Source organism: Stegodyphus dumicola, chromosome 6, assembly GCF_044657685.1.
Source record: "Stegodyphus dumicola isolate Sdum_Otavi_A_Nest chromosome 6, ASM4465768v1".
NCBI lineage: Eukaryota > Metazoa > Arthropoda > Arachnida > Araneae > Eresidae > Stegodyphus > Stegodyphus dumicola.
Genome location: NC_140773.1, coordinates 193,283,493 through 193,307,562, shown reverse-complemented (window position 1 = coordinate 193,307,562; position 24,070 = coordinate 193,283,493). Strand labels below are relative to the sequence as shown.

The 24,070-nt window shown below is 34.7% G+C and overlaps 1 protein-coding gene across 1 annotated transcript in view; it reads right to left on the bottom strand.

Moving 5' to 3' along the window:
• Nucleotides 1-24,070, bottom strand: part of ecd (ecdysoneless cell cycle regulator) — a 105,495-nt gene that overhangs the window by 70,013 nt on the left and 11,412 nt on the right. The window contains exons 3-4 of the mRNA XM_085819299.1: nucleotides 9,654-9,741; nucleotides 6,805-6,983 (exon numbers count right to left, since the gene is read on the bottom strand). Coding sequence (XP_085675425.1) covers nucleotides 6,805-6,983; nucleotides 9,654-9,741 — 267 coding nt within the window. The remainder of the gene's footprint in view (nucleotides 1-6,804; nucleotides 6,984-9,653; nucleotides 9,742-24,070) is intronic.

The window sequence follows — 24,070 nt, the reverse complement described above, 5'->3', positions numbered from 1 at the left end:
TTTCTACTTTTTTTACTACTTGTAACTTGAATCTTTCCCATTCTTATTGTTGTCTTTGTTAATCTTTAGACCTAAAATTATCCCTTATTAAATTGTTTTTAAAAATCCGTTATTAAAGCAGTTGAATGTGCAGCTGACTCGGTGAAATCATAGACTGGACATCAATTGATGTTTACTTCACTGTGGTTGGTTTCTGTATTAGGCTGGCATAAAGTTCTACAGTTAGAAGGGAAAAGTTAGTGTGACCTTTACAGAAAGTTTGTGAGAGTTTCCAGATTTTAACCACAGCAACTGAAATTAGAAATTTTTATTTATTTATTTTTTTGGATTCAGTAATCAGAAACTCTTTAAAAGCATTACACATTGTCTTAATCTTTAATTTTAACACATTTCTAATCATTTAATAAAAAGGGTGAGTATTTGATTTTAATAATTTTTTATAAAAAATTATTTTCTAAAAAAATTCAGTGATTAAAATCATTAACACCCTGCTACACATACCTACTGATACTGTCATATAATCGAATCCTTTGATCAATCCATCTTTGTCGGTTCGTTTCTATCCACTTATGAATGTTATTAGTCAACTCTATTTGCAGGAAATAAACTGGGACACTTATGCAGGTTTAACAATAACATGAGCTATATTTTAATTTTGTAAATACAGTTAACTTCACAAAGTATTGCTTTATTCACATTTACATCAAACGCACAAGTAATACATTGCATCTCTCAGCTCTTAACAAAAAAAAAAAAAAAAACAAAAAAAAAAAAAAAAAAAAAAGACAAACTCTAATCTCGGAATACAGCCAAACTAATTTCAATTTTTTTTTTTTTTTTTTCACGAGCATGCCGTTCTTTTTGCATCAAGCACGTTTCTTCTTCTCGTTGCCAGATTTTCCCCTCTCCTTTCAGATAAACTATTTTTTCACACGAGCATGCCGTCCTTCTCGCATCAAGCACGCTTCTTCTTTTCGTTGGCTTAACTGTTCTTCCGCTAAGCTTGGTCGGTAGCATAGAGTATGTGCATGACACGCCCCTGCCAAGAATGAAATTTGTCCTTTCTTTGGGACGTATTTCATTAATCAATATCCAAGCAACTTTTCTGTACATTACTTTTACACAATACCAACCTCGTACAGTATTAAATAAAACAAAACAGAACAAGCAATAAATTATTACAATCATACAAATAAACAAAGAAAAAGAAAAAAAATCAAATTATATTAATCATATCATATTTGATCCAGACGTGAGAGTGCATCTGCACTTTGTTGCTGCATCCCTGGCCTATGACTAATCTGTAAATTCCATTTCTGCAATGCCAGAGCCCACCTCGTCAATTTTGGACTTCGAGGAGTAGTTTCATTCAAATATCTGAGAGGGTTGTGATCCGTTATAATTTCTACCTGAGCCCCATAGATCCATTTATCAAATTTATTCAGGCCAAATAAGACTGCCCAAGCTTCCTTCTCAATGCTTGCTCAATTTTTCTGAGTTTGAGAAAGCTTTTGACTTGCAAATGCAATAGGACAATAGGACAATAATCACTATGACTCTTCAAAGCACAATTCATTTCCTTCTGGAATGTCCCCAAGGCTCCTGATAAGCCGAAAGGCATTGTTCTCCACTGGTACACTCCATTACATGTTGCAAATGCAGTCAAAGGTTTGCTCTTTTCATCCATTCGGATTTGCCAATACCCTTTTCGAAGGTCGATGCTTGTCAGCCAGTTTGCTGCACTCGCCACAAAAATCAATTCCTGCATGTCTTTCATGGGAAATATTGGAGTTTTCGTTACAGCATTCAATGATCTAAAATCTATACACATTCTAACTGTAGCATCTTTTTTCGCCACACAAACTATAGGATGAGCAATTTCTGACTCAGAAGGTTCAATTAATCCTAATTCTAGTAACTCACGTATCTGCTCATCTACTGCTTTGCGGTATGCCATGGGTATTCCATAGCAGTGGGGTTTCTTCCTAATAGCAGTAGGAATAAGTTCGATTTTGTGTGTACCTACTCTTGCTGGTTGCACTGGACGTGTAAATAATGTTTGATATTTCCTCAGTAGCCCTAAAAGTTTACTCCTTTGGACTGAATCTAAATTAGACATTTCTAATCCTTCCAGAGATTCAGAAAAACCCTTTTCTCCCTTGTTGACAGGTATAGATTCAATTTCCCCAAACTCTTCTTCCCCCTCCAAGATAACATTTACTGCTTGGGATCTAACTACATAAGGTCTAATCTTATTCTGATGAACATGTCTTTTGGTCCCATCGGGCATTTGTACTACAAATGAGTGAGAACTTCTCTGTTCCAATATATTTGCAGGACCCTGCCACCTAGCATAAAGCTTGTTATTAGAATCGGGAATCAAGACTATCACCTTATCTCCCACCTTAAATGTTTTTATGGTAGACCTTAAATTATGATAGTGTGCTATCCTCTCTTGTTGAATTTTAGCTGTGAGCTTTGCCTGCTCCGCTGCCTTCTCAAACCTAGCCTTTAGATTTTGTAAATATGTATAAACAGGAGTTGCATCTAATTGTAAATTTTCATGTTTCCTTGTCCATGATGATTTTAATATCGACAGAGGTCCCTGAGGTGTCCTGCTGTACATGAGCTGAAATGGAGCCACCCCAGTTGTTGAGTTGGGGACTTCTCTATAGGTCCACAATACATAAGGAATTTGCAAATGCCACCCTCTACCTTCTTCTCTGATGACATGATGCAACATTCTTTTTAAAGTACCATTAAACCGTTCAACTAATCCATTAGCTTGAGGATATCCAGGGGTCGAAAACTTAGGACTGGCCCCTATTTGTCTCTCAAATTCTTGAGTCAAATCTGCTTTAAAATTTGTTCCATTGTCACATGCAACTACATTTGGAATACCTGTTCTTGAAAAAATATGTAATAACTCCTCACAAGTCGACTTGGCGGAGAGGCTAGTTAGAGGTATTGCTTCTGCCCATCTGGTATGCTGATCAACTAAGCATAATATATACTTATGACCCTTAGAACCGGGAGGATCAATCGGACCTATCACATCAATGTTTACAATTTGGAAGGGCAGATCTGGCCTGGTTACTGGGGTGATTGGTGTCCTATCAACAGTTTTAATTGGTCTAGTCAACTGGCACTCTTTACATGCCTCGCAAAATTTCTGAACGTCTAACCTCAGACCTTCCCAATAAAAAGAGTATCTAATTCTCTCCACAGTTTTCTTTACCCCCATGTGGCCACTAAACACCGAGCAATGTGCTAACTGCAAGACTTCCTCCCTTCGACTCTTAGGTACAACTAATTGCCCCACACTTTCTCCAAGAATTTTGTCCTTATGAAAGAGAAAGTTATCCACTGTATAATAATTCCCCTTTCCTTTCTGAGCATTCTCCCATGCTCCTACCAGAGATTCACAAGTCTCCTGCTCTCTTCTAAATACATCCGCTGTACATAGTCTTCCTGGCTGAGGTTCTTGGCTTTCACTTGATTCCATCTTCCCTTTCTCATTGAGATTCCTTCCCATACTAGCGTTTCCTTCTAATTTCCCTGTGTTTACCTTCACAGACTTTTCCTTTCTGCTAACCTCTGGGATGTTTGTGGTTTCTTCAGGTAAGTTTTCCACCCCTTCACCTGTGTCATATAACCGACCTCCTAACATGGTGAATACTTCCGGAGGAAGCAACACATCCTCTGCCAGCGATTCTGTAACTGCACACAAAATCTCTTGATGTGTAACATTGGCACTTTCTCCTACAGTAATACTCAGTGGAATGCTTACCAAAGGGCATTTAACAGCTGGACCAAATATACCTTTCAAATATATACTAGATCCTTCCTTCAGTTGGAGACTTTTGGTTAACTCTTTCTTAACCACCGTAATTTCTGTGCCTGAATCAACTAGGGCTTTCCCTATTGTTCCATTCACACTAATAGGAACCCTTTTCAACTCACACAGCTTATAATCGTTTACATCCCCTGACTTCCTCAAAGGATCCACACGAGCTACCACAACTTTGTCCTCTACGATATCATTATCCTGATCTTTCTTTACCCAGTTTACCCTGGCTTTATCCTTTTCCTCATTTCTGTTATACTGTCTAGAACATTTAATCTGAGGACAGTGCCTTTTAAAATGTGAAGCTGAACCACATACAAAACATGTTAAACCTTTAACGTTCCCTGTGGTTTTCCCTATGGTTTCTGACGTATGGTGACTGCCTCGTCTTTCTTCGACCTTAGGATTCTCACCTACTGCCTGATTTAAAATCTTAGTTTCACAAGCTTCCCTACGTACATTGTAGGACTTCCCTTTAGCCGCAAAGAATATGTCACACTCCTTTCCAAGCTCTCTTGGCTTGAACCACGAGTCTCCCTGCCTTATACCTATGTGTACTGCAGTTTCCGTATCAAGGGTCTGGTAGATTTTGTCTGCTACCACCAACTGATTAAGACCTTCAAAGTCTGTCACCCCCCTTGATTTCACATAATTTTCCCACATGGCAGTAACTCTAGTAGAAAACTGGCCAAAGGTCTCTTCTGAACTTCGTCTTGCCTTTCTGAAATTCCCCAGGCATACCTGAGGTGAAGGTTTAAATTCTTTCAACACAGTTTCCTTTATTTCCTCATAATTCCCATACTTATCCTCGCTTATCAATGTTAATAAATTTGCCGCTTTATCTCCCAAAAGGTAAATCAGAATTTTGGCCTTATACTCATCAGGGACACTTTCATTGACATAAGCTCTTTCTAAACTGGAGAAGAAATAGTCCCAGCCATCTGCTTTACATGGAACCTTTACTGTCAATAATCTGATTGTCCTTGTTAACTCTTCTACTGATCTTTCCTTCCCATTCTCCCCACGTACGGGTGTAGTACTCCTATTCGAGTAACGAGCCTGGCAATCTACCTTATACTTCTCAATGGCAATCCTCTCCTCTGTCTCTCTATCTGTAATGATAACACTCAGAAGATCCTTCACTACTTGCTTCTCATAGCTTTCACTAGCAAGAATCTTTTCCCTGAAGTCCAAAATCCTAAATGTAGGCAACATTTCAACACCAAACTCTTGTGCAAGGGTGACTAGATCAGCCTTTCTAGATTTGGCCAAAAATGACATTATGCGACTTTATGTTCAACTTAATTAAAATAACAGAAAATTAAAACTAAATTTCCTTACATAAAATTAAACATTAAGTTAAATCCTTAACTTCTGTTGAATCATAAACACATGGTATCTGCATTAAATATGCACAACATCCAAATACTCAATAAATATTAAAAAAAAACATGTATGTTTATATATAAGCATTTGAAAATTAATGCAATCATATCTCATAAATAAGACACAAGCATTACTTAAATTAATGATCATTCACTCATATAATAAAAGATAAATGCACTTGCAAGGTAATTCAAGTCTCATATGATAATAACACTGATAATTTTTGTCTTATAAAATACTTGTTCAAGTGTACCTTTACATTAACAGCAAATTTTTCATAAACACAAAAACATAAATAAATCACTTAACGAAAGAACCTGGTAGAAGATAACTATTCCACTTAATAAGCTTCGCAGCATTCGTAAGGAATTCACTTGAGCTTTTTCCGAGTTGACAAATATACATCCGACCAGCTGCCACCACTGTCATATAATTGAATCCTTTGATCAATTCATCTTTGTCAGTTCGTTTCTATCCACTTATGAATGTTATTAGTCAACTCTATTAGCAGGAAATAAACTGGGACACTTATGCAGGTTTAACAATAACATGAGCTATATTTTAATTTTGTAAATACAGTTAACTTCACAAAGTATTGCTTTATTCACATTTACATTAAACGCACAAGTAATACATTGCATCTCTCAGCTCTTAACAAAAAAAAAAAAAAAAAAAAAAAAAAAAAAAAAGACAAACTCTAATCTCGGAATACAGCCAAACTAATTTCAAATTTTTTTTTTTTTTCCCCACGAGCATGCCGTTCTTTTTGCATCAAGCACGTTTCTTCTTCTCGTTGCCAGATTTTCCCCTCTCCTTTCAGATAAACTGTTTTTTCACACGAGCACGCCGTCCTTCTCGCATCAAGCACGCTTCTTCTTTTCGTTGGCTTAACTGTTCTTCCGCTAAGCTTGGTCGGTAGCATAGAGTATGTCCATGACAGATACCATAAAATAACTGGATTGTGGTGCTAGGACTTTTGATTTGTACACATTCCTGTCCATGGATGCTGCCATTTTTATGCTCAGCTACCACAAAGAACAACTAAAATTCATGAAATTTTGTATGGAGAATAATAACATGGCACTTGAATTTGACTCCCATTGCTAATTTTTAATTTTATAATTTCTACATGGCATGTTATTTGATTTAAATTGATGATTTAATACTCCCAAAAATTCAAAATCCAGAGTCACTAAAGTTGCAATGAATCTGGATTTTAGACTCTGTATTCAGATTATTACACATAATGGTAATTTGGGAAATGTTTACAATATACTTGATGAGGACTAATGGTTGACATTACGTTCAAAGAAACAAAACACACACACACACACACACAAAAAAAAAAAAAAGAGAGAAGCAGCTTCAATACATTTCAAGGGGCGGGGGGACTGTTTCTCTTTTAAAAGGAAAGATATATATATATATATATATTTTTTTTTTAGGGAAACAAAAATTTAAAACTGTGGGCACAAAGTATCTAAAACTGATTTCCACAAAGAAAAAGAAGAAATACGAGATAAAAATATGTATTTTATTATAGCAACAAAAAATTATAAAAAATATCTAACCCTTCGATTCGACTTTTGATAGCTTGCTGAATAGAAGTTGAAGCTTTAGTAACTGAAGAAAACTGCCTAACAGCTGAGACAGCACTTGATATTGATGGAACACCACTGGGAATGGGAGTAATTTCAGAAGGATTAGATGCAATGGGAATAATGTGCACTGATCCTTGATATATAAAAATCTGAAAGTAAACCCACCAATTTTAGTTTCCGAACCTGATGATTTGACTTGTTACATCTTTAAAAGCAGATACATATACTAGATAATAGTGCTTTATAAACTAGCATAAGAAAAAATATTATTACATTTTATAAAAATACAAAAATCAAACATGCAGATTAATTAACCATTGATCAGTCTTAATATTATAAAAGTAAATAGCTCTAAAAACTAGAATGGTAATTTTAATGTCCAAAATATTGAGAACTAAGCAAGTTATTGATTGTATTGAGCATTTCATCAGCAAAAAAAAAGTGTGTGAAATCAATTATTATTAGCAAATATATAATTATAGTATTTCAGATGTTTAATACAATTTCTTGATCATAATATAATGGCAATATAAATACAGATTTTTCAATGTAGCACATTCAATATTACCACAGTCAAGGGTACGGAATATATAATTCTTTGGTAAGGAATTGCTAAACAATGCTTTGTTAAAGTTTTCCTTTTGCATCCTTTTTTATGATATTTTATCACTAATGAGAGTACTGGGAATATTACCACATCCCTGTACTAAATCCAAGGCCTCATAAATATTTTTCATTAAAGTACTATACAGTTAGGAAAGCACACTTGCATTCTCAAATAGATGGTCTTAAAATACTACTACAATAACCTTAGATGTACAACATACTGTCTACTTTGCATGAGTGAAAATACAAGGCACTCAACTAGCATACCATAGAAATGCTACTGGTACAGTGTGACAGTTTCCAAAACATGACAAGCAGAAGATTCACAAATAAAAATATACACCTAATCATTTTATTTTCAGTAAATTATTTTATTTCATGATACTTCTGCAGGTACACTGCACAAAAAAAAGGGGGGGAACAGTTCTATATATCCCGTTCCACAGGGCCAATTGACGAAATTCAAAGTGTGTTTTTCATGTCTTGAAAGCGTGACTTAGGATATATATTAGATTTATATATAGCATAATTCTAACATAGGTATTCTGACACAAAATTGGACTTTTTCTTAAATGACATGCCAATTTTTTTCCATATTTGGATTCTGATCCAAATTATGCCTAAATATTAAATTTTGTAAAATTTGATGTGAAATTTATGGAGAAATTCAAAAATTTATCTTGGCTTATATTTTTCAATTTTAATTCCTTTTTGATTTATAGCAACCGTTTTCCTTTTCTTTATTTCATTCTAGACGAGCGGGGGGTCATCGTTCATACTTTCAGATAATTTTAACAAAGTGCACATTACCATTTGGTATTATTATCACTAAAAAAAAAAAAAAAAAAAAAAAAAAAAAAAAGGAAAAGAAAGAAAGAAAGATGCTAAGGTTAGGGTGACTTTAAGGTACCCTTTATATTATGGCGAAGTTATTGTTTCATTTATGGTAGCCTGAGTAGTTGAATGTTATGGAAAACCTCTTGTGACATAATCGGGTGCATGATTCTGGAAAATTTTTAACCATGGGAAGTTTTGTAAGTGCTTTTGTGGTGTGTGTCGGTTTTATTGTTTAGACGGTATAATGGCTGAATGTAGTAAGATTAATTTGAAGTTTCTCTACGATTTGGAACGAAAGGGGAAAAGAGTTAGTTGACTGGTGTGTAAATGAAGGTTTACTTAGTAGCCATTATAAGTGTCCTGAATGTAGGAAGGATATGCATCTAGTCGAACGTAAAAACCGTTTAGATGGATTTGAATGGGTTTGTAGGAAGAAAGGTTCAGATGCGGTGACGCCGATATACAGATTTGAGTTCAGATAATTTTAGGAAGTTTTTGGATGCTGTTAAGGAATTTTGTGTGCCACAGACTAAAGACGAAGGAACTTCTAAATAGTGTAAGTGGATATTTACATTTTCTAGTGCTTAAATGTATAACATGCTTTCCTTTTTATGTTATTTTATTGTTTGGTTTAAAATGTAGTTTACTGAGATTATGTATTTTTTGTTTGCCTGTATTGTAGAATTGAGTGCTCCTTTGACTTTTTAAGAGAAAATATATCTATATACGTGGACAATGTGAAGGGAGTGCGCAATGCAAGTTTGTGCAAGGCTTGGATTTTTTTAAGTGAAAATAGGTCAATGTGTACATGGATACCGAGTTTGTGCAATTCTTTGTGTTGTTATTTTGGCTTTGTGTAGCAGCGATTTTTGCGCACAAAAATCGCCGTTAAGCCAAAATAATACGTCAAAACTGCACAAACTCAGTATCCATGTACTGCCAAAAACCGCCATGTTTTGCCAAGGGGTACCCTAAAATATACTTTTACCAATGTCAAATTTCAATTAACATTGAGGAGCTAAAATTTTGAGAGTTAATTTTTTAAATACTACTCAAGCCATTTTTACAAAAGTTGGCAGTTTGGCAAAATTTGAGTTGTAGAATCAAATTATGGAAAAAAAAATGGCATGTCAATACACAAAAAAAGTCAGATTTTTTGTCAAAATACCTAGATAGAACAATGCTATATAAAAATCTAATACATATCCTAAGTCATTCTTTTGAGACATGAAAAACACAATTTGAATTTTGTCAATCGGCCCAGTAGAACAGAAGATATAGAACTGTCTCTCTCTCTTTTTTTTTTTTTTTTTTCTTTGTGCAGTGTACAAGATTATTTATATGTGTGCATAAGAAACACATATTTTTAAACTCACTCGATTTTCACTTGTATCTGGATTTAACCATTTGGGCACATATTCAGCGGCTTCAATAAGTAAAAATTCTCCATCACTATCTTGGATCCTATCATTGAATTATAAAATTATTTTATAAGATTTCAACAAATATAAAGATTACACATTCAAGAGAAAATGCACTTTGAAATATTGGAAAATTCAATATACAGTTTTTTGGTAGAGAAATTCATTAGCACAAATCAAAATACTTTTTAAATTTCTTTTATTTATTTAATTTTCATCAAATTGGTTTGCCATTTGAGCTGCCAGGGGTATTAAGTCATGCTTCATATGAACTCTACAAAATCAGATTCATGATGATGGCAAATTGTGCCTTGTTTATTTTTATTCCACCACTTAGTGCTACAGTACCTCAACAATTTGAGAATGAGCAGAGACTGTTGAGTCAACAAACTGATACTTATGGTTAACAGTAGACTTTTCCAGTTCATATATATATTTTTTTTAATGCTTGTTAACGGTCTGAATAAAACACTGATCGCTCTTATGCAGAATCAATGATTTTTGCCATGACGGTAGTTGTCTCTCTATTCGGAATAAAAATAAGAAAAAATTCCATTAGTTTCTTGGCATAACCCACCAAATGTTCAATATTCTAGAAGAACCCTACTGGCTTTATTTCCCCCTATCTGAAATGGCTTTTGTTTATGTCCAAACTTTCTCCAAGTCCACCTATTCACTTATTTGGCTGTTGGGCTAAATATAGAAAATGCATCTCTCTAACTGCACCTAATACTGCTTCAAACTAAGTTATATTATTTTCATAAATACTGAATTGCTTCTCCCATAATTTAGCCAACACCAGTTCCTCTGCTCAACAGTACATAAATTGCTGTACTGTTATAAATGCTATTCTGAAACTACTAAACCCAGCTGTCAAAATATATGCTTTTCCTTTATTCACAGCTTTTCCCACTGCACCTTCAATGCTTTTATGTGTGTGTTTTATTTGCATGTTTTAATATATATAGTTTTATTTAATTGTCATTTCTAAATGTAAGGTAGAAAGCATTTTTCTTGGAAGAAAGATGCAGCATCTTCCTCATTTCTCAGTATAACAATTTAACAGCTTTTGATATTTTTTTGAAAACAGAAATTATGTTAACATGTGCAATACCTACAACTCTACTCGTGACAAGAAAATTATTAGTGATTGTGACTATTAACACTTATATAATGAAAACACAATAACACACAGAAATTTTCTCATCGCAAATAAACTATAAATGGTTATCTTAAGGCCTGCCAGCTATTTGAAGATGGTTTTCATCACTAATTTATCAATTAACTCCATTAAAAAGTAAGGGCTATAATAAAAAGAAAGTACTGGATAAAGCAATCACACTGTTCTGCTTGTTAGGCAATTATCAGTCATAAAGAAAACAAGACAAAGTCATAAGAAAATCAAAATAATTCTTTAACATGAAGTAACAAAATCTGAAATTTTAAAAGGTTACATGTGTTTGGTAATCTGCAATACTTAACCTCAAACATAAGAAATGGATTGTCAATGATACATAATATTACTTTTTTGGCTATATGTAGGATTAGTAATAGCAAATCTGCTGCAGCATGAGTTAGATAAACAAATTATCAGGGAATGTTCTGAAGATTTCATATTTCCTCAAAGATCTAGAATTATATATAGAGAAATTTTAATATTATATTGTACCTTAATACTGCTTTTTACAATGCATATTTTACAGAAAAAGGTTACTATAATTAGTTACTCAAATCTACAATTTAATTAAAAAATGACTGGTGAATCAGAAGCGACAGAAAATAAAATACTTTCCCATTTTTACAACATCTAGTTTTTAAAGTCTAAAAATAGCAATAAATTGCTAGTGAGAGCCCTAACACAAACTATTTAAGTATGGGAAAATAAAACACATGTGTTGTTCATTTAGCAACTGTGGTAGTAATCTTTTGACGATATACAACAGAGATAAGAGTAGATCAGTTTCAAATTGATTTTAAGATACATATTGCAATTTTGTAAGATGATTACTGATCTGTACGGTATTGTTTATTTTGCAATGTAATTTCAATAAATCTTATATTCCCCATTATTTACGATTCTCATATTTGAAAGCTAAACCCATATTTAGACTACCAACGGCCAATTAATTAGTTTATTCATTACGAGAAAAAGCTGTGAATATGAAGCATTATAATGTATTTTCTTCTTAAAAAACATGTTAACAAATTTTAATTTTTTCCAAAAATTTAATTAAAAAATATCCTGGAATTTTCCAGCAAAGTAAGAAACTGTGGTAAAATTTTTGCAGAAATACAGAATTTTGCCATAGAATCTCTAAAGGGAACAATGAGGCGATGGCAAGATAGAAAGCGTTGCTAACGTTCGTAGCAATATTGAGTCTATGCAATTATCTCCTATTTCTAAAGCCAAAAGATATCACTGCATAGTTGGAGAGTATAATACAGTCAAAATTCGTTAATTCGGACACCCATAATCTGGAATGATCTATAATCTGGACCTCAAAGCTAAAATCTTTCTGCGCATGCGCCGCATTGACGCATGCGCATAGGCGTTTTACTCGTGCGCGCAAGACATTTACGACTGCGCATATGCGTCTGCGCAAGTGCAGACTACGTTTTCGCGTGCGCGTTTAATATATAACAGACGGTATAAGCTAAAATTATCTAATTATCTATTTCAGTTAATGTTGACGATTGTGTTGTTTCTTAATCTTCGAATTGGATCCTTCTTATTATTTTTTGCAGACTGTAAAGAGCAATTTTCTAAAAGTAAGCTCGAACTTTCGATTATGTCAAATAGAATTTCCGATGCTGGAGCTCCCAAAGGATCTAGAAAACGAAAGTATGTTTCGATGTCCATCAAACAAAAAATGAATTGCTACCAAAAATGGATAAAGGCATATTCTTTGTTTATCTAACCGTTCCGAAATCCATTTATGAATTTCACGCTGCTCTGCGCGGGGGGGGGGGGGGGGGCGTCGCGGCGCGCAATGAACTGGAAGTTGATTTGTCAACACTATCCTTATTGATGCTATAGCAAAGTTTAAAGATATTAAACATTTAGCAGTGGTAGCAATGAAAGCTCCCTGAGTTATGTTGTGCAGACATTGAAGACAATAAAAAATTTTTTGAACTTAACCAATTTATTAACAATATAATAAAAAAAATAAAAACACATAAAATAAATTTCAACAATATTAGAGTATTAGGCAAAACATAACATAATCATCATTCATCAAATATTTTTACCTGTACTCCAAAACACTGGCATTCTTATACAAACAAATTTTAAAAAAAATGAAAAAGTCCTAAATAGTGACTATGCCACCTAAAAATAAAGCAGGCTACCCATTCCACAAGTCCATAATCAATGGTCAAGAAAACACTTGAAAAATTTAAATGTGAAACCACTTAAAACCGGCCTAACGCCGTTTGCACTTAATTCCACCCTCCTTGAAGAAACATGGACGTTGCCTACGGCAGTCACTCACAGGACAGCCCCCGGAACTGAAGAACTTCAATCTGGAACCATCATCTTGTAAACCGGAATCAAGGCATCCTTTCACCGGACTGCAGGCATCCTTTGGAAGGGGCTGGAAACCGCTCACACACCAGCCGGTAAACCAGGAACTAGAAGGCAGGCTTGAGCCTTGATCCTTGATCCTCAGACTTATAAGAAGTATCAGCCCTGGGGGGCTCCTACTAATAAATTCTCTTCGAAGACTTTATGGTATATTCGTGAAAGCTTTAATAAAAGCTGTTTTGGCAATAATCAAAGTAGAATTTCTGATGTTGTAGTCTTCATTTGCAAAATAGCTGTACATATTAAAAAATTTGTAGAAAAATATAAAATTCACATAAAAATAAGCAGTAATAATTAAAAATAAAATACGAGTAGTAGAAATTTTCTGGATTAAATAAGGAGAAGATAAAATATAATACAAGTCCTATTTGTTTTTTAAATGTTCGGTTAGGACCGAACCTGCGATCTCGTTGGGCAAAATGATCCAAGGTCCGTACCACTCGGCTACGTCATCATCTGTTCAGTAAGCGTTAAAAAGCGCTTATACGAATAGTTCCAGTGCCTGGAGGGCGAAATCTAGCTTCTCGTTTTCGTTGGAAACTTTGGTGAATTTGTGGTAGAGGTCTTTTAATTTGAATATGAGGGATTTAAATTCGTGTAAGTTTTTGACATCTGATATTTTGGTTTTTTCTGTTTCTTTTTCTTTGGGTGCTGCAACATTCGCATAAGTTTTCTTATTGTTATTTTCTATGATCGGTTCTGGGTTTTGTTTATTGAAGTTAGGGAAGTCATCTTTTTGAGGAATTTTCTGTTTTTGTAAGAATTTTTTACTTGGATGCTCCGGACAATCAATACTTGTAGCGGCGTGAAAACCGCTACAAAGCACGCATCTTGCTGGGATTTCTTTTTTATCTTTGATCGGACATTGATATGAAAGGTGATTTTCGAGACATCTTACGCAACGTGGTAAATTATGGCAAGCTCTCTGTGTGTGCCTGTAACGTTGACATCTAAAACACTGCACGGGACCCGGTCTGGAGTTATATCCTACAATACGAACTTTCATATCACAGATGTGAGTGATGTTAAATATTTCTTTTTCCTGTGGAGTTCTGGGCGTTTCGACGTAAAAAATCGGCAGTAATGTTGGTATACCGTCACGCATTCTCTGTAATTGGTGAATTTTTAGAACTGTTATGCTATGCAATTTTAATTCTTCTTTTATTTCATCTATGGGTGTTTGTGCGGTTAAGCCTTTGATAACTGTTTTAAGATTCTTTTCTTTAGTTAAGAGAAAGGTATGGAACGGAATGAGTGCTTTTTCTAGATAGTCTTGAGCCTTTCGGAAATCGTCTTCATTAAAAATTGAACTCTTATGTTATCTCCTTCGATTTTGGTTTCGAGTTTGCAGATTTTTAAATTTTCTTTTATATGTTTGCGAATTTCTGGCCAGTTGTTATTTTTGAGATCGGTAATTATAATTGGTGGAATTTTAGTATCTTTAGGATATGGGCTATTTGGTTTTTTAGGCTTTTCCGTTTGGGTCATGTCGATATCATCATTTTTTGCGTCGTCATTATTTGCGTCAAGCATTTCTTCGTTATTGAGGGAATCAAAGCGTGATGAAGTGCTGATCGTCTGTGAACTATAAGAAGATCCACTATCGCGGCGCGATCTTTTAGAGCGATGCGAGATACTTATAGCAGAAGTAGGAATGACGTCATCTTACGGCAACCAATCAGCTATCGGCACGAATCGGCTTTTCAGATGACGTAACATTGTTTCGTTTTTGCATCTCAATTAGGTTGAGACAGTCCGTTTTCAATGCAAACAGTGGCAGCAAGAAAAATAAGTAGAAGTAACTACTATGTTATATTAAAAATAAAGACTAAACTAAATAAACATTTCAAGGAGGAGAGATGATGCAGTAAAAGGTTTAAAAATAAGCTATATTTTTCAACAAATGCCCCCCACATCATCATCTCCGACCTGAAATAAAAACCGAATGCCAGTATCTTTACAAAATTCAAAACAAGAATAAATAAATATCACAATTTCATTCAGAAATTTTTAAGAACATTTTTCTTTGGGAAAATCTTATCCCATTATTCAAAAATTTTACCGTAGCAAGAAAGTCCAACATGTTACAAAACAATACAAAGTTATATATATGATCATACGCTCAATACATTTACCCAGGGCCCTGGTCACTCATACAACATTTTACACTATACAATTTTACATTTACCTAATATCCATCATATATGACTTATAACATATTTTTCAAATTAACAAAACTCTTAATTTAAATACACACAAAAACAAATTTCATAAGAAAATTGTTCCACAAAATTTTACCAGATTATGCTTAGTCAGCAGTTTTGTCATGGGATCAGCCAGATTATCTTTACTTGGGACATATTTTAAATCAAAAATTTCCCTGTTCAATAGATCACGAATGAAAAATAGTTTCACATCTATATGTTTTGTCCTCGAGTTTTCAATGGGTGATTTTGTAAAACATATAGCAGCCATATTATCAGCAAACAATATTGGTCTCAAAACATAATTACTTGCAATTTTAAACTGAATGCATTCATCCAAAATGTTTTTACACCAAACTAATTCTTTTGCTGATTCAGTCATGGAAATAAATTCAGCCTCCATAGTAGATAAACTCACTCCCCTTTCTTTAAACGTACGCCAAGATACAGGTGATTCTCCCAACAAAGCTATTTGTCCACCAATAGACACCATATCATCCCTGCTTGAAGCAAAATCCGAATCTGAATATATATTGAGCTTCAGTTCCTTGCAAACCAGCTTGAGTTTGTGCTGTCTGGTATTGGAAACGTACCCTAAAAGTTTAAGTAATCCTTCCCAGTGAAACTTACCAGGATTGCTTTGGAACTGAGAAAATATATTAACAGCATAAGCTATATCCGGACGAGTACGATTGCAAAGAAACGATAGACATCCCAAAACATTTCTATAAGGATAATTCATCATTTCAGTCGTTTCTTCTTGCGTACTGGGACTTTGAGACTTTGAGTATTTCACACCTTTAACTATTGGAAGGGAAGTAATTTGTATTTTAAAAGACTTAAATCGATTAACTATGTCTTTTATATATAATTGCTGATGAATTAAAACACTATTTTTCCCATATTCAAATTCCACACCCAGAAGCTTTCTTGTTTTACCTAAAATTTTCAAATCAAAATGTGAACTCAGGACTTTTAATATCCTTTTGGCCTGAACTTCACTTTTCCCAAACACAACTATATCATCAACATAAACCAACAGAATGACAAAATCTTTAAAACGATAGACACAATTACACCACTCAAACTTGATGAACCCTAGGTTACATAGTGTTCTATCCAACTCGTAGTACCATAATCGGCCACTCTGATGTAAACCATACAAGCCTCTATCTAATCGACACACAAAAGTTTCTTTATTTCGCTCTACAAAACCCTGTGGTTGGGACATGTAAATTTCCTCTGATAAAGGAGCGTAGAGATAGGCACTTTTCACGTCACATTGTATATTTTCCCATCCTAGGTGTGCAACTAAAAGGGAGAAAAAGAGTCTTATTACTGAAAAGTTGACTACAGGAGAGTAGGTTTCATCATAGGTATCGTATTTAATTTGCCGATAACCCTGAGCCACTAAACGAGCTTTAAAACGAACAATGTTTCCAAATTCGTCACGTTTAATGTTAAAAATCCACCTGCAACCTAGTGGAGTCTTGTCTTTAGGAAGTGGAACAAGATGCCATACCTTATGCTTTCGCATGTTGGCCATTTCCTCTTCCATTGCCTCTATCCATTTAAGCTTTTCTGTGGATTTCATTGCCTGGTTATAAGTGTTTGGAATTGAAACATCTAGTCAGCTATCTCGGGTATACGACGTTGAAGGAGTACCAGTTGGGTTGATTTCACCACTATAAGTATTGCTTCCCTTGAAATCAAACAAGGTAGGATCATACTGAATATTATGTTCAGTGCAATACCTTTCTACATCATTTGGTGATCGTAGTCTTTGATTACACCCCCTCTCAAAATAATACACATCCGTACGAGTGCCGTCTGGCCTTGGAACAGGTTTACGAAGCCAAGTTACTTGTCTCAATGTAGATTGAGTGTCAGTGCCAATTGTAGAAGAAGGTACATTGGTATCGGTTCTTTCCTCTATTTCAGGAAAATAGCCAACTGGAGTGTCAGTAGATTGGAACTCTACCCTTTCTTCAGATTCCAAATCAGGTAGGGTGCCCAGTGCAGCTCCACTGCCACTTTTCTGCATTCCAATCGACTCTTTAAAAGTAGCATTTAGGGTTTCTACTACCTTTTGCTCATTTTCCAACCAAATCTTGTACCCTTTTGTTCGTACACTGTACCCAATCAATCGGCCCTTTGTTGCCTTTGGATCGAGTTTAGAATTTCTTTTAGCCTTTGGAATTCCCACATAGGCAATCGTTCCAAATGCCTTAAGATGACGTACTGATGGTTTCCGCTTAGTGTATAATTCGAATGGGGTTCTATCTTGGCCCTTATGACAAATTCTATTAAATGAATATGCAAAATACATTACTGCATCTGACCAAAATTCAGAACTCAGCCCACTATCGTGTAAGATTGCACGTACATTATTGAGAGCTGTTTGATTAAATCTCTCACAAACTCCATTCTGTTCTGGAGTGTAGACATCTGTAAATTCGTGCTTTACACCATTTTTATTACAATATGACCTGAATTGATCATTATCATATTCTCGCCCATTGTCAGTCCTAAAGTATTTCAACTTAAGGTTCAAAGATCTTTCTGCACGTGCTATATGCCTTTCAAATACTTCAAACACCTGACTTTTCTCCACAATGGGGTACACTACCACATAACGAGAATATTCGTCAATAAAGGAAACGAAATAACGTTCACCATTCCTACTTGGAATGTTAATAGGTCCCCATACATCAGAGAAAACCCTTTCAAGCGGTCTCTTTACTTGAATACCTTCTAAAGGTCTATAGGAGATTCGTCTTTGCTTATTGATTTGGCAATGTTCACAAAACAAATTAGGTGAGTGCTTTAACACAGGAAGACCTCGAACTGAATGTCTCTTACTAGTCCTGACAATAGTATCATAATTTATATGACCAAACCGACCATGCCATAATTCACTGTTATTATTCTGAACTGCGGATGCCTCAAATTTTACAGATTTGCCCCCCTTTTTGATTATTTTCGGGAACACATGATAGTTACTTCCTATCAACTTAGCCTTGTACAAAGTTGAATTCTCATCATCAGTAACTTTAATTTGCCCATTTTTACCATAAAATCTTGCTCCATTGATATCCACCCTAGGTCCAGATATTAAATTTCGTCTTAGTTCAGGTGAATATAACACATCTTTAAGCAAAATAACCGTATCCCCAAATTTCATTTTAACAGTACCCTTCCCATGAATTGGAAAAGTTACCCCATCAATAGCTACTAGCTTATTCTCATTTTTCACAGGAGAAAAAGTATCAAACAATTCACGATTTTTACAAAAATGATGAGATGCAGCCGTATCAAAGATCCAACTATCATCATTTTCTTCCAAATTGTTAACATTGGCTTGAGCTATAAAATGGGACTGTGCATGGGAATTATTACTTTTACTCAACTTGGGTTTATTCTTACACTTAGAAGATGTTTTATTACTACTAGATACAGCTGAGGAAACAGAAGAAGCAGGTGAGGGTAATCTGGAAAAATTACCTCTCATTCTACAGTATTTTTTAATATGACCTGGACGGCCACATTTATAACACTTGAGCCCTTTAATCTGCTTAAATTTGGGTTCACAGTGAGTACTTTGAACTTCTATAGTCTTATTGGAGTTTTCCCTATCCATCTCTCTTAAATTAAGACGCATTTCCTCTGCTAGAATTTCAAGTTCAACATTTTTAAAAATGAACTTTTCATCTGGCCACCTCAAAATATTCTGAACTACTTGATCAAATTTATCTGGAAGGAACCTAAGAAACTGGAAACATATATATAAGTCTCTTACAGCCTGATTAATATCAGCTAACTGTTCAGTTACTCGTTTTAATCTAGAAGAAAAGAAACTAATACTTTCATTTGGCTTGATTTTGCAATTTAAGAACTCTGAAAACAGGGACATATGTCTTGACCTATAATCTGGCTGGAAATATTTGGCAAGCGTATTCCATGCCACTACTGGGTCATCAATTTCACATATCAAGTTTCTATATTCAGGGCTTACATTCATATAAATTAACGATAATGCCAATCGACTTCTATTTTGAAAGTCGGCAATAATTTCTTTTGCAATACCCTTAACATCATCTAAATCAGGACATTTCTCAACACCTTTGACCAAAAGCCATGCATTTTTTTCATTCAAGACAAACTTCATATCTTTGGACCATGTAAAATAATTACATGCATCAAGTTTAGCAATATTATGCATGACACTAACAGCAGCCATATTTGAATTTTAACAAAAACCGCCCCCCAATCTCTTAAGTCCTAAATTAACTTTAAACTTCAAAAGTCTGCACTAAAAATAACTCAGGAGCTACTGGGCCCATAACCCAAATGATGCTAAAGCAAAGTTTAAAGATATTAAACATTTAGCAGTGGTAGCAATGAAAGCTCCCTGAGTTATGTTGTGCAGACATTGAAGACAATAAAAAATTTTTTGAACTTAACCAATTTATTAACAATATAATAAAAAAAATAAAAACACATAAAATAAATTTCAACAATATTAGAGTATTAGGCAAAACATAACATAATCATCATTCATCAAATATTTTTACCTGTACTCCAAAACACTGGCATTCTTATACAAACAAATTTTAAAAAAAATGAAAAAGTCCTAAATAGTGACTATGCCACCTAAAAATAAAGCAGGCTACCCATTCCACAAGTCCATAATCAATGGTCAAGAAAACACTTGAAAAATTTAAATGTGAAACCACTTAAAACCGGCCTAACGCCGTTTGCACTTAATTCCACCCTCCTTGAAGAAACATGGACGTTGCCTACGGCAGTCACTCACAGGACAGCCCCCGGAACTGAAGAACTTCAATCTGGAACCATCATCTTGTAAACCGGAATCAAGGCATCCTTTCACCGGACTGCAGGCATCCTTTGGAAGGGGCTGGAAACCGCTCACACACCAGCCGGTAAACCAGGAACTAGAAGGCAGGCTTGAGCCTTGGATCTTGGATCATATCTTTACTGCTGGCTTTAGCTACTAGGAGCTCTTACCAGTATATTATCATTTTACCATAGGCCATAAAGTTAAAAATTTAAGAGGTGTATTTAAAATACACCGCGCCCGAAGGCGAGATCAATAAATGAGAGAACTCATAAAATAAGTTTTGCTAAATTGCATATCATGGCATAGCATGGGTGATTATATACGAAAATGGTGGTGAGAAGCGAAATGAAAGTCTAAGCTTCTGCATGAGTCAAGAAGAGCAGGAACACGTGATCAGCGTCCGGTATTTAGATTGGTCGAGGAGTCAGAGTTCGAAAAATGAAGTTTTTGTAGTTTTTGGCAATAAATAAAGTTCGAACATAGTAAAAGCAACATCTATTTGTGAATTTAAGAGTCTAATGTCTTTTGAAACACTTGAAAATCTTCTAAACTTGCGATATAATCATTAAATGAATAGGAAACTGTAAAAGGCGAAAATGAGGTCATGTAGCTCACTAGGGCTGAGCGAGAGTAAGCACTTGGTGTTACCACGAACTTTGATTTTAAAACACACGATACGAAATAGTAAAAATAAAAAGTAAAAATCTTGGTTAAATAAGTAGTAAAACGAAGAATTCATCGATGAAAAATAAAGTCCTAGTTTTGCAAAGTTCATCTTTCTTGAATAGTAACTGCAAAGGAATAGTAATTTTTTTTTTTTTTTTTTTTTTTTTTTTTTATACATTATATACACTACCACCACTTAGAATTGTGGTGGATCGTTCGAGGTCTTTTCACTACGTTCTCAATAGTAGGGTCATAATCTGTAAGCGATTTAATAGCTTCATAGGGAGAATTTCTCATATCTTCAAAGAAGTTGTGTGCAGAAATTAGGATTTGGTCGTGAATTGGATTGATATCGAGGTCTTTGTGAATTTGAGAATTTCGCACGAACCAGGGTGCGTTTACTATGCTACGTAAGATTTTGTTTTGAAGTACATTTAATTTTTGTCTGTCTATTTTTCGGGCAGTAGCCCAGGCTGGAACTGCATAAAGGATTATTGGTCGAATAAGTGAGATGTAGATATTTTTCTTGGTACAGAGGTTTAACTTAGAGTTTCTTCCAATTAATGAGTAGAGAGCAATGAAAGCAGCGTTAGCCTTATTTGTAACATATTGAATATGATCTTTGAAATTTAGGGTTTTGTCAATATAGACACCTAAATATTTATAGGAGTTGGCAACAGGAATATCTTGGTTATTGAGTCGGATATTTATATTCACTGGGATATTTTTTCTGTATTTGCGAAAGAGAACTACGCAGCATTTATCAGTATTTAGTTTGATTTTCCAGTCTTGACAAAATTTGTTAATAATGTTGACTTGGAGCTGAAGTTTCTCTAAAGCATTATTTGGACTTCGTGAACTGGTGAGGATGACTGTGTCGTCAGCATATTTGAGTATATTAGAATGAAAAGGTAAAGGCATATCATTTATGAATATTGTAAAAAGCTTCGGTTCTAAAACACTGCCTTGAGCTACTCCACTGTAAATAACTTTTTTTGAAGAGATTGCTTCACCACAGCGCACTTGAAAAGTACGATGTTTAAAATAAGAATGCATAAGCTTAATAAAGCTGTTTGGTAAAAGGAAGTTAGATAGCTTATGAAGTAAGCCAGCATGCCACACTCGATCGAAAGCTTTTTCGAAATCGAGGAAGCATGCCGCTACTCCGTTCTTTTTTGTAAATTCTTGGGCAATAAATTCAACTAAATTTAATATTTGATGTGTGGTATTGTGGCCTTTGCAGAATCCAAATTGATTCTTGTCTATTAGATTAAGGCGTTCTAGATGATTGGTGAGCCAAGCACTAAGTACTCGTTCGAAAACTTTTCCAAGCGCTGGCAGAAGACTGATGGGTCTGTAATTTTTTGCTAGCTTTGGATCTTTTCCTGGTTTCGGGATCGTAACAATGATCGAATGTTTCCACTGCGATGGAAAGTAGCTGAGTCTAATACAAGCATTAAAAATATTTGTAATTAAGACTATGCATCTTCTACGTAAAGCTTGCAACGCTTCATTAGAAATCATGTCATATCCTTTAGCTTTGCGCTTCTTTAATTTTTTAATAATTTGCTGAACTTCGTTTGGAGATGCAGGCATAAAAAAATTAATGCTGGGACTGTTGAGGATGCTATTGACAGAGTAATTAATATCTTTTTCGTGATCAGAATTTTTATTTTCATGTTGTTTAAAAATGTTTTCTAATTCTTTTGCATGAATTTCAGCTATGGAGTCTTCGGAGTGGTGAATTTTGCCCACGTGATACAGGGGGTGAATTTGATTGGGTGAAAGATTTCTGAGTGATTTAGCTACTTTCCAAACAGAGTTTGGGTAAAGATCCATGTTTTCTAGGAAATTATCCCACGAATTTGATCGATGGGTGGCGATGTCTTCTTTTATTTTTCTGTTTAAATAATTAATATGACGTTTTTCAGTAGGATTGTGAGTAATATGCCATCTTTTTCTAAGTCTATTTCTTTCTTGTATAAGGGATTTAATTTCTTCTGGGATGTCATAGGGATTTTTATTCTTGACTGTATAGGTAGCATTATTGATAGCGTTTTGAATTTTGGAGTTTAATCTGGTGATTTCCAGCTCAATATCGCAGTCATAACGAAGTGTGGCTCTGCTGTTAACAGAATTTAGCTGTTCGGTAACCATATACCAATTAACTTTTGTATGAGCTTTAGGGAGAGGGGGATAAAATCCATAGAAGTTGAAGACTATAGGGAGATGGTCAGACGAAAGTTCTGGGAGAACATCAAGATTAGGAATATTAGGAAGGTTTTTCATCAAAACTATATCTAAAATATCCCCTAGTCCGTTGTGCGTATAGTGCGTTGGGTGATTGGGAGCAATGAGATTGATGTTACTATTGTGGATGAAGTTGCTTAAATTTTCTCCATTTCTATTTGTGACTCTACAGTTCCAAGAGGAATGTTTAGCATTTAAATCACCTGCTATTAAGGTGGGGTAGTTATTTTCAGTAAGTAGTTTCAGATTATTGAGATCAAGAGTGCTGGAGGGGGGATTGTAGACGGAGATAAAAAGAAAAGGTTCTCTAAAACCACTATAGATAAGTACTGCAGCATTTTCTATAGTACAAGCGGGATTTAAATCGTATTTGGCTGTTTTGATATGGTTTTTAATGAAAATTGCGTTTCCTCCCCCTCTATTATGTCTTCTGTCTTTTCTGTAGATGCGGTAGCCTTGTATTTTAAATTTGTCGCAAGAGCGGAGATGGGTTTCATTTACTAGCATAACATCAATGTTATGTCTAGTAAGAAAATTTGAAATTTCCACTTGTTGGTATCTGATGCCGTTTGCATTATAGTAACAAATCTTTAAGAAGCTATTTGTAGCTGAGATAAAATTTATTTGACTATGAGTTTGATTAAAATTCATAGTTTAGATTTGAGAAATATTCGAAGGCCGCCATACCGACCTCTAGTTTGTCTAATATTGTTTTTGCTGTTTTAAATTTCTGGAAGAATTCTTTAACTTGAGTGAATTGGATTTTTATCCAGTCAAAAAAGCCAAGTGGGTTCGAGTTTGTGTCTTC